Source organism: Lolium rigidum, chromosome 6 (assembly GCF_022539505.1).
Source record: "Lolium rigidum isolate FL_2022 chromosome 6, APGP_CSIRO_Lrig_0.1, whole genome shotgun sequence".
Lineage (NCBI taxonomy): Eukaryota > Viridiplantae > Streptophyta > Magnoliopsida > Poales > Poaceae > Lolium > Lolium rigidum.
In genome coordinates this window covers 277691954-277704281 of record NC_061513.1, presented here as the reverse complement: position 1 = coordinate 277704281, position 12328 = coordinate 277691954, and the positions used below count along the sequence as shown (strand labels likewise).

General features: G+C 44.5%; 1 protein-coding gene across 1 annotated transcript; it reads left to right on the top strand.

Moving 5' to 3' along the window:
* Positions 1-10036: 10036 nt before the first annotated feature.
* On the top strand, positions 10037-11536 carry LOC124660093 (xyloglucan galactosyltransferase KATAMARI1 homolog). The gene is made up of 2 exons (XM_047197885.1): positions 10037-10092; positions 10378-11536. Exons 1-2 carry the CDS (start codon positions 10037-10039, stop codon positions 11534-11536), a joined length of 1215 nt encoding a protein of 404 aa, XP_047053841.1.
* Positions 11537-12328: the final 792 nt, after the last annotated feature.

The window sequence follows — 12328 nt, the reverse complement described above, 5'->3', positions numbered from 1 at the left end:
TTCTTTGTCGTAATGCCCTAAGTAAATCTCATAGTAGTCATCATGATATGTATGTGCATTGTTATGCCCTCTCTATTTGTCAATTGCCCAACCGTAATTTGTTCACCCAACATGCTATTTATCTTATTGGAGAGACACCACTAGTGAACTGTGGACCCCGGTCCATTCTTTTACATCTGAAATACAATCTACTGCAAACTCTGTTCTCTGCTGTTCTTTGCAAACAAACATCATTCTCCACACCATACGTTTAATCCTTTGTTTACAGCAAGCCGGTGAGATTGACAACCTCACTTGTTAAGTTGGGGCAAAGTATTTTGATTGTGTTGTGCAGGTTCCACATTGGTGCCGGAATCCCTGGTGTTGCGCCGCACTACACTCCTTCACCAACAACCTTCACGTGGCCTTCATCTCCTACTGGTTCGATAACCTTGGTTTCTTACTGAGGGAAAACTTGCTGCTGTACGCATCACACCTTTCTCTTGAGGTTCCCAACGGACGTGTGCTTCACGCGTTATCAAGCTCTTTTTCTGGCGCCGTTGCCAAGGAGATCAAGACACGCTGGAATGGGAGTCTCTCACACCCAATCTCTTTACTTTGTTTATTGTCTTGCTTTATTTTACTTTATTTTCTGCTTTGTTTGCTTTCTTTATATCAAAAACACAATGAAATTAGTTACTTGCATTTACTTTATTTAATTCAGTTTGGTTAGTTTATTTTTATAATTTTTAAAATGAGTAATCCTGAAGTTGAAGTTCGTTCGTTTAAGCAACAAGGGGGAGAAAGTTTTAAAGATGCTTGGTATAGAATTAGTGATGCTCATCATATGTGCACTAAGAAACACTCCACTATTATTCTCCTTAGGAACTTTTATGTTGGTATCTCTAGCTGGAATATGTATGTTCTTGATACCCTTGCGGGGGGTAATTTCCTAGGCACTCCTGCTTTAGAAGCTAATTGCATTATTGAGAGTCTAGTTGGAATACCACCTGTTAATGAAGCTAAAATTGAAATCTCTCTTGAGGATGTCATGAAAAAGTTGGAGGCCATAGAGAAAAATCTTCCAAGTGTTGAGACTAAATTGGGAATATTACTTGATAACACTGACAAACTTGATAAATCTCTAGAAGGAATTAATGAAAGAATTGCTGTCTTAGAAACTTGTGCTATCCATGATAATCAAACCCATAGCATTGGTGAACTTGAAAAAGCCATGGGAACCTTGGGTACAAATTTTTCTTCTCTTAAGTTTAAGGAGAAAGCTTATGTGGGTAAGGAGCAAAAATTCATGTATGTCTCTAAGGTGCCTAAGGCAAAGAATTATTATAAGCCTAAAATTGATAAAACCCTTAGTACCACTATGGGAAATTTAGATAATGGAGCATCTAAGGTACCCTCTGCGACAAGTTGTGTTTTTAAGGAAAATTATGATGTTGATGCTTCTTCTTTTGATGTTACTTGAATTGCACTTTCTGCGCCTAGCTGAAAGGCGTTAAAGAAAAGCGCTTATGGGAGACAACCCATTATTTTATTTCTGCAATTTTTGTTTTATATTTGTGTCTTGGAAGTTGTTACTACTGTAGCAACCTCTTCTTATCTTTACTTTATTGCATTGTTGTGCCAAGTAAAGACTTTGATAGTAAGGTTGACACTAGATTTGGATTTCTGCGCAGAAACAGATTTCTAGCTGTCACGAATTTGAGTAGAACTCTCTGTAGGAAACTCAGAAATATCTGCGAAAATTCATGAGTGATCCTCAGATATGTACGCAACTTTCATTCAATTTGAGCTTCTTCATCTGAGCATGTTAAGTGCCGCTAAAAAATTCGTCTTTGCGGACTGTTCTGTTTTGACAGATTCTGCCTTTTATTTCACATTGCCTCTTTTACTGTGTTGAATGGATTTCTTTGTTCCATTAACTTTTAGTAGCTTTGGGTAATATCCAGAAGTGTTAAGAATGATTGTGTCCTCTCTGAACATGTGGATTTTTGATTATGCACTAACCCTCTAATGAGTTTGTTTTGAGTTTGGTGTGAAGGAAGTTTTCAAGGGTCAAGAGAGGAGGATGATATAATATGATCAAGAAGAGTGAAAAGTCTAAGCTTGGAGATGTCCCCGTGGTTCATCCCTGCATATTTCAAGAAGACTCAAGCATCTAAACTTGCGGATGCCCAAGGCATCCCCTTCTTCATCGATAACTTATCAGGTCACCTCTAGTGAAACTATATTTTTATTCTGTCACATCTTATGTGCTTTACTTGGAGCGTCTGTTTGCTTTTATTTTTGTTTTTTGTTTGAATAAATTCGGATCCTAGCATTCTTTGTATGGGAGAAAGACACGCTCCGCTGTTTCATATCAACACTGGTGTTCTTAGCTTTACTTTTAGTGTTCATGGCGAGGTTGATTCGCTTCGTTTATTGCTATTTGGTTGGAAACAGAAAATGCTCCATGTGGTAATTGGTATATGGTCTTGAATAATTTGATACTTGGCAATTGTTTTGAGTTCTCAAGTAGATCATGTTTAAGCTCTTGCATCATGTAGTTTAAACGTATTAGTGAAGAACTGCCATAGAGCTTGTCGAAATTTGGTTTGCATGATTGGTCTCTATAAAAGTCTAGATATTTTCTGGTAAAAGTGTTTGAACAACAAGGAAGACAGTGTAGAGTCTTATAATGCTTGCAATATGTTCTTATATAAGTTTTGCTGTACCGGTTCATACTTGTGTTTGCTTCAAACAACCTTGCTAGCCAAAGCCTTGTACCGAGAGGGAATGCTTCTCGTGCATCCAAAACCTTGAGCCAAAACTCATGCCATTTGTGTCCACCATAACTACCTACTATGTGGTATTTTTCTGCCATTCCAAAGTAAATTGCTTGCGTGCTACCTTTAAAATTTCATTCCTTGTCTTTGCAATACATAGCTCATGGGAAAGTAGCTTAAAAACTATTGTGGTATTGAATATGTCGCTTATGTATCTTATTTCTTATAAGTTGCTTGTTGAGCGGTAACCATGTTTCTGGCGACGCCATCAACTGTTACACCTTTGTTGAATATCATGTGAGTTGCTATGCATGTTCGTCTTGTCTGAAGTAAGGGTGATTTATCATGATCAAATGGTTTGAGTATGCATATTGTTAGAGACATTGGGCCGCCAACCAAAGCCATGTATCATGGTGGAAGTTTCAGTTTGGACACTAATCCTTAATCTCTTATGAGAATATTATCTGTTGTTGAATGCTTAAGCATTAAAGAGGAGTCCATTATCTGTTTTCTATGTTGTCCCGGTATGGATGTCCTCAAGTTGAGATTTATCAAAAACGAGAAATCAAATGTGATCTATCTCCTTGGACCTTTGTACGGAGTGACATAGAGGTACCCCTTTGTGACACTTGGTTGAAACATATGTAATGCAATGATAATCCATGGAAATCCGAGCTAATTAGGACAAGGTGCGAGCACTATTGGTATTCGATGCATGAGGCTTGCAACTTATAGGATGTTTTATGCATAACACATATGAATTATTACTACCGTTGACAAAATTGTTTCCATGTTTTCAAAATAAAAAAGCTCTAGCACATGAGTAATCCCTGCTTCCCTCTGCGAAGAGCCTTTCTTTTACTTTATGTTGAGTCAGTTTACCTTCTTCTTTCCATCTTAGAAGCAAACACTTGTGTCAACTGTGTGCACTGATTCTTACATGTTTACTTATTGCACTTGTTATATTACTTTGTGTTGACAATTATCCATGAGATATACATGTTGAAGTTGAAAGCAACTGCTGAAACTTATATCTTCCTTTGTGTTGCTTCAAAACCTTCTACTAAGAATCTATTGCTTTATGAGTTAACTCCTATGTAAGACTTATTGATGCTTGTCTTGAAAGTACTATTCATGAAAAGTCTTTGCTATATGATTCAGTTGTTTAGTCATCATCTTTACCATTGCTTTGAATCACTTCATTCATCTCATATGCTTTACAATAGTGTTGATCAATATTATGATAGTAGCATGTCACTTCAGAAATTATCCTTGTTGTCGTTTACCTACTCGAGGGCGAGTAGGAATTAAGCTTGGGGATGCTTGATACGTCTCAAACGTATCTATAATTTCTTATGTTCCATGCTAGTTATATGACAATACTCACATGTTTTATATACACTTTATATCATTTTGATGCATTTTCCGGCACTAACCTATTAACAAGATGCCGAAGCGCCGGTTCTCGTTTTCTCGCTGTTTTTGGTTTCAGAAATCTTACACAGCGGAATTGGACGAAACAAAAGCCCACGGTCTTATTTTCCATGGAGCCTTCCAGAACACCGAAGGAGAGACGGAGAGGGGCCAAGGGGTCGCCACACCACCTGGCGGTGCGGCCAAGAGAGGGGCGCGCCCACCTATGGGGTGGGCCCCTCGAGCGCCTCCTGACTCTGCCCCTTCGCCTATTTATTCTCTCCGTCGCAAAAACCCTATCACCGAGAGCCACGATACGAGAAAACATACTGAGACGCCGCCGCCGCCAATCCCATCTCGGGGGATTCAGGAGATCGCCTCCGGCACCCTGCCGGAGAGGGGAATCATCACCGGAGGACTCTACATCATCATGCCCGCCTCCGGATTGATGCGTGAGTAGTTCATCCTTGGACTATGGGTCCATAGCAGTAGCTAGATGGTTGTCTTCTCCTCTTGTGCTATCATGTTTAGATCCGGTGAGCTGCCTATCATGATCAAGATCGTCTATTTGTAATGCTACATGTTGTGTTTGTTGGGATCCGATGAATATGGAATACTATGTCAAGTTGATTATTGATCTATCATATATGTGTTGTTTATGATCTTGCATGCTCTCCGTTTCTAGTAGAGGCTCCGGCCAAGTTGATACTTGTGACTCCAAGAGGGAGTATTTATGCTCGATAGTGGGTTCATGCCTCCATTGAATCCGGGACAGTGACGGAAAGTTCTAAGGTTGTGGATGTGCTTGTTGCCACTAGGGATAAAACATCAATGCTTTGTCTAAGGATATTTGTGTTGATTACATTACGCACCATACTTAATGCAATTGTCTCGTTGTTTGCAACTTAATACTGGAAGGGGTGCGGATGCTAACCCGAAGGTGGACTTTTTATGCATAGATGCATGCTCGGATAGCGGTCTATGTTCTTTGTCGTAATGCCCTAAGTAAATCTCATAGTAGTCATCATGATATGTATGTGCATTGTTATGCCCTCTCTATTTGTCAATTTCCCAACCGTAATTTGTTCACCCAACATGCTATTTATCTTATTGGAGAGACAAGCACTAGTGAACTGTGGACCCCGGTCCATTCTTTTACATCTGAAATACAATCTACCGCGACTCGTTCTCTCGCTGTTCTTTGCAAACAAACATCATTCTCCACACCATACGTTTAATCCTTTGTTTACGAGCAAGCCGGTGAGATTGACAACCTCACTCGTTAAGTTGGGGCAAAGTATTTTGATTGTGTTGTGCAGGTTCCACGTTGGCGCCGGAATCCCTGGTGTTGCACCGCACTACACTCCTTCACCAACAACCTTCACGTGGCCTTCATCTCCTACTGGTTCGATAACCTTGGTTTCTTACTAAGGGAAAACTTGCTCCTGTACGCATCACACCTTCCTCTTGGGGTTCCCAACGGACGTGTGCTTCACGCGTTATCAGGGTCGTCGTCCGCGATGTCGTGGATGACGGCGTCGGCCGGAGGGGCCGCGATGGCCGCCCGCGCCTCCGCGAGCTCGGCCCTGGCGTCGGCGAGCTTGGCCATGGCGTTGGCGATCTCCGCCCTGGTCGCCGCGAGGCGCCCTTCCGTGCGCTCTGCCGCCTCCGCTACCTCCGCCTCCGCCGCCACCGCCTCCAAGTCCAGCTGCTGAGCCTCAACGCCGGCGGCGGCTACCTCCTCCTCCGGGTGGAGCTGGCGGCACATGTGAACAACGTGCTCCCAATTCATGTGGTCGGCCCCCTCCCTGGATGCGCCTAGGGGTGGTGTGGGCCCCTCGGGCGCCCACCGACCTCGCCCTTCCGCTTATAAGTTGCCTCCCTATGGGAAAACCCTAAATCAACCAGCCTCCGTCCACGAAAAGTTATGTAGCTCCGCCGCCATCGAAGATAAGTTTCAGGGGACAGAAGCCTCTGTTCCGGCACCCTGCCGGGATGTGGAATTGCCCCCGGAGCCATCTCCATCGACTCCACCGCCATCTTCATCGATGTTGATGACTCCCATGATGAGGAGGGAGTAGTTCTCCTCCGAGGCTGAGGGCTTTACCGTTAGCTATGTGGTTTATCTCTCTCCCATGGTACGATCTTTATGTGATCATGAGCTTTGTAATCTAGTTGAATAAGTAGATGTTATTCTTCATCTGTTATGCTACTCAAGTGGTTTTATTATGTGATCTCCGAAGACACCTTGTCCCACGGTGTGAATTGTGGTGTTTATTAGTACTATCTTTGGATGCTCAAAGTGACAGAGCGGGGTGTCCATAGATTTGGAATGCGGCTTTAAGGAGTGCTTTTGCAGACCTACGTGGTGTATTGCGTTCGTTATCCAACCGGAGAGTGGTTCATAGTAGCATAGTGAAGATATGATATTTATATATTCAATTATGATATCTTTGAGAGTGTCCACTAGTGAAAGTATGATCCCTATGCCTTGTTTCTAAACATTGAAACACCATTTACAACCTGTTCTACTACATGTTTGCTTGCTGCCATTTTTATTTCAGATTGCAATTACCACTCATAATCATCCATATTACTTGTATTTCACTATGTCTTCGCCGAACTAGTGCACCTATACACCTGACAAGTGTATTGGGTGTGTTGGAGATACAAGAGACTTCTTGTATCGTAATTGCACGGTTGCCTGAGAGGGATATCTTTGACCTCTACCTCTATGAGTTCGATAAACATTAGGTGATTCACTTAAAGGAAACTTACTGATGTTCTACAAACCTCTGCACTTGGAGGCCCAATATTGTCTACAAGAATAGAAGCGTGCGTAGACATCCACAGACCACGGGCCCTCACCAGTGGGTGGGTTTCCATTATTTTGATATGTAGTTTTGGCATCTTCTTAGGTGTGGTGATGTGTCAACACGACATACTGATGTCAGATTAAGGCCCTTCCCATCATATGCCTACTATGGTGGTGCAGCTAGCACCGACGAAGAGCACATGGAGTTGTGTGTTTGGTGGATCTACTAGAATTTGGTCCGTTTTCATGTTCGTTGGTGGAGGTACTGGTCCAACTCTTCCGTGCCAGGGTTTTGAATCTTTCTTGCGTCCTTTGGGGTCTTAACGGCGACGACTTTCCATATGTTTACTACATCAAGCACTAATATGACAAGGGATGCCATGCTTAGGTGATGTAGGGGCGAGGATAACGGGCACGCCTTCGGTTTGATGCTTGTAGTGGTCGTTAGCTGGTCAAATGACCTATTTATAATTTTTATTACTTATGATGTTTATACTTTTTGTAATTATTAATAGATTAATGGTGCTTTTAAGAAATAAAAAAACCACAAAGTATTCTCTCTCCCCTGCCAATTATTATTTAGCTAACATAAACGTTGTGATTGGCAAAAGGTTGGTCAACATTAGGAGGAAGAAAAGGTACAATAGGCAAACACATAGCGAGGTGATAAAAAAAATTATCATGACAAAAAAAAAATTGGTAAAGTTTGGCCGGCATGCAAACATACACTTAATCCAATGTGAGATGGTTCGTCGCTTGGGCTTGGTGAGACGCCACCACGCAGTCAAAACATATGACTAGAGGAGGGCGCATCACCGCATGACCAACCTTCTTTTTCGAGAAGGGGAACATTCGGGCCTCTACATGGATCGACGTATATAGCCACATTGTAGGATGAACTATGTGGTTCCTAGCTCACTATGTTCGTCAATTGGTGACATCGGTTTTGTTGAACTTCTAGGCAAGGTCGCCTTCTATGAATTTTTTTAAAAGTAAAACCATCATAGAGGTTTATATTAATTGTGAAAACATGGATACATTGTTCGAAATTACATCAACCAAAAAACCTAGAAGATCTTCCATCCAAACAATCGAAACAAGATCCTCCGCTTTGCTAGCTCCAGTATGAGTGCCATGTTTGTCTTGTATTTGCATTGTATTTTTTTTTGAACAGTTGTATTTGCATTGTTGAAAGACTTAACTGCAACGACTTAATCGCAACTTAACCTTGGACAGATTTTATAATTACAACAGGGTAGTATACTGCACACGACCCTACACGCATGCATCAAACAGAGGTCGCCACCTCATCATGTGTGTGTGAGCGGGGGGGGGGGGGGCAGCCGTACGGTGCGAAACTAGCCGCGTAGGGGTTGCACGTTCGTGCCCCATATTCTCGACATGTTAAGCCATGAATTTAACCAGCCGCGTTGTTGTCGTGGATAACTAATTAACAACATGGATGATCAAATAGGATCTAAAGATGTCTTTAGTTCCAATTGTTTTGATTCCAATGAGGCATGATTATTTGAGTTTCAAAATTATCGTAGTTAATTTTATTTAAGTTATTTTATCTATTCAATGTGATGCAGATTTTCTTAGTTATATTGGATTCTATATACTTATTAAGTTAGGGATGGATTAACAATGCATGGTTATTATTCACTTTAGACCTTATGTTTTTCCATATTTTGTATAAGGTGTTAAGATATCTTTTTGAGTGGTTTATATTTTTAATAAGAAATAATAGAGGTGATCAAAATTTGATTAGAGGGCTTGATGATTTCCTATGCACAAGACAGTTGTCCAGCACAAGCGGCAATATATAGGATGAGATAAGATAAGTTAAGAATATTTTTTATCTTTATTCTTTTAATGATTTGTTCGTGTGTTGGTTCACTTTTATGTACGAGTGTCACTTATACCATCCTAAAACAGAGTTTTAAAAGATTATTTCAAAGTGTTAGCACTCAACTTGCTGAACTAGTTTTAAAGCATCAACTTGGGTGTAATATCGCTCAAAATTTGTATGCATGAATACAAGCACACTTATGTTTTCTACCGATTCGAGTCTCTCTAACTACTGGATATTACACTTAATCAACCTAAACTAATATAAGAATATTTTTTAACAAGTGTAAACCAAAACAGGTCGAAGGTTGACGTGTGGACGCGACACGTTAGTTTCGTGGCCACCCGTTGCATTTCTGTGGAATACTAATTAACAATATGGATATCAAAAAGGATCTAAAGGTTTCTTTAGTTCCAATAGTTTTGATTTCATCGAGGCATGACCATTTAAGTTCCAAACCCTCGTAGTTAATTTTATTCAAGTTATTTGATCTATTTTGTGTCATGTAAATGGGCTTTCTTTTATTGTATTCAGTATATTTATTAAGTTAGGGATGGATTAACAATGTTTGGTTATTATGCACTTTAGACCTTATAATTTTTCATATTTTTGTATAAGGTGTTAAGATGTCTTTTTGAGTGGTTTAGAATTTAGATAAGGAAGAATAGATGCGATCAAAATTTGATTAGAAGACTTGATGATTTCCTAGGTACATGAAAATTGCCCAGCACAAGTGAAAATAAATAGTATAAGATAAAAAAAAGTTAAAAATATATTTTATCTTTATTCTTTTAATTATTTATTTGTGTAATGGTTCACTTTTATTTACGAGTGTTACTTCTACCCTCCTGAAATAGAGTTTTACAAAAAGATTATATCAAAGTTTTATAAACAGGTTCAAGGTTCCGTAGATGGCTTTGTTTACGGTGGCATCTAAGTTCTGATTAATTATATATATGATGTGATAGTCTATCCAACGATTAAATTGTTGTGCATATATGCCATCGATGATGGCCTGGTGGTGGAGGCCAAGTACTAGGAGGTGCTCCTATGATTGAGGAGAAAAATGTAATACCTGGACAAATATACCTGGCTGGACACTTTGACTTTGATTAGTATACAAAGCTGCAGAACGCGATTCGTCTTGTTGCAGATCGCCTCTGCGCGCAGACTGCAGCACCAGCGGTAGAGATGATGAAGCCCTTCTCGCGAAGCACGACGAAGAGAGGCGTCCGGCCGTCCCCGACATTCTACGTCGTGGTGCTCTCCATGTTCTTGTGGGCCCTCATATTCTCCCTCCACTGCTCCACCAGCTTGCAATCCGGCGATGCGATCAAGCCGCCAGCCTTCCTCTCGTTCCGCTTCGGCCGCCCGGACCAGTGCGCCGGCCGGTACGTGTACATGTACGACCTGCCGCCCCGGTTCAACGCCGACCTCGCCCGCGACTGCCGCAGGCTCTCCGCCTCCACGGACATGTGCAAACACGTGGCCAACGACGGGTTCGGCCCACCGATCACGGGCGGTGGCGACGGCGGCTCGCTCCCGGAGAAGGGAGCCTACGACACCGACCAGTTCATGCTGGGCATGATCTTCCACGCGCGGATGAGGCAGCATGAGTGCCTCACCGCCGACCCTACCGTCGCCGACGCGGTGTACGTCCCGTTCTACGCCGGGTTCGATGCGGCGATGAACCAGGACAACAGCGACCTAACGGTGCGGGATGCGCTGCCGCAGGACATGGCGGACTGGCTGGTGCGGCGGCCGGAGTGGCGCGCCATGGGGGGCCGCGACCACTTCATGCTAGTCGGGCGGTGCACGTGGGACTTCCTCCGCGGCCCCGACGGAGGCTGGGGCAACGCGCTGATGACCTACCCTGCCATCCGCAACATGACGGTGCTCTCCGTGGAGGCCAGCCCGTGGCACGGCAACGACTTCGCCGTGCCGTTCCCGTCGCACTTCCACCCCTCCTCCGACGCAGAAGTCATCGCCTGGCAAGACCGCATGCGCCGGCTGGAGCGCCGGCGGCTCTGGTGCTTCGCCGGCTACTCCCGGCCCAGCAGCAAGAGGACCGTGCGCGCGCAGATCATGGAGCAGTGCGGCAGGTCGAGCCGCTGCGCCATGCTAGGCGGCGAAGCGGCTGCGACGCCGGGGAACTACTCGCCCGGCCATGCCATGCGGCTGCTGGAGAGCGCCGAGTTCTGCCTGCAGCCGCGCGGAGACGGGTTCACGCGCAAGTCCACCTTCGACGCCATCCTCGCCGGCTGCATCCCGGTCTTCTTCCACCCGGTGTCGGCGTACCTCCAGTACATGTGGCACCTGCCCAGGGACTATAGGAGCTACTCGGTGTTCATCCCCCGGGACGACTTGGTCGGCGGCCGGAACCTGAGCATCGAGGAGGTGCTCAGGAAGATACCGCCGGAGCAGGTGGCGCGGATGCGGGAGGAGGTCATCCGGCTCATACCCACCGTGATGTACAGAGACCCGGCGGCGAAGGGCATGCAGTTCAAGGACGCGTTCGATGTCGCCATTGAACGGGTCATCGACCGGGTGGCCAAGCGCCGCCGCGCAGTGGCCGAGCGACGGGATTCGTATCAGGACGGCGTCGACGGCGACTACAGCTGGAAGTACGACTTGCTTGAGGATGGCCAGAAGGATATAGGCCCTCACGAGTTTGATCCATATGTGGCCACGTAAGCTTGTGGAGGGATGCGTGGCGATAAGGAGGCAAATGACGACGGCGTCTTTCGCAAAGTGGAAACTTGGTAATTAATATTGGTTTTGTTAGTTCCGGGTGGACTGAGAAATAAGAGCTATATGCACCATTAGTACCTAAACTTGGCATTCGGGTGCATTTTAGTACCTAAAGTTGCAAAACGTGCGTTAGTGGTACCTAATCTTGGTTTTGGGTTCACTAAGGCACTAATCGCGTCCAGATTTGCCACGTGTGACGCCACGTTGGATGATGACTGGCGCCAGATCAGATTTATATTTGCAAAAAAAAACCTGCAGTATGTAATCTTGGTTTTTGGATCCAGCTGTCCCTCGCTGTCTCCTTGAGCGAGCAGGTACGGGAAGTTCCCAAATTCGCAACCCTACTCGAGCTCCCTGGCGGCGCGGTCCAATTCGAGAGCTGGAGGCGGTTGCCCAGGCCGTCGGTGGTATTAGGCGAAGGAGTAGGCTGCGGCAGTTGATGCGGGCCGTGGGTGCTGGAGAGGTTCGCGGATGGAGGAGCGGGCCGTGGGTGCTGGAGAGGTTCGCGGATGGAGGCGAAGGAGTAGGCGCGGGCCGTGGGTGTTGTAGAGGTTCGCGGATGGAGGCGCTCCCTTCGCCGCCGACGCACCCTCCCAAGTACGGCGCCGCCGTCCAGGTCCGTACTTCGGCAACCCCCTCCCATCATTCGTGGATTTGGTGTTGAGCGCTTCTTGCTCGTCTTTGAATCCTGTCATAGACTAGAGTAAGCAGTTTTGGTCAACACCAAAAGATCAT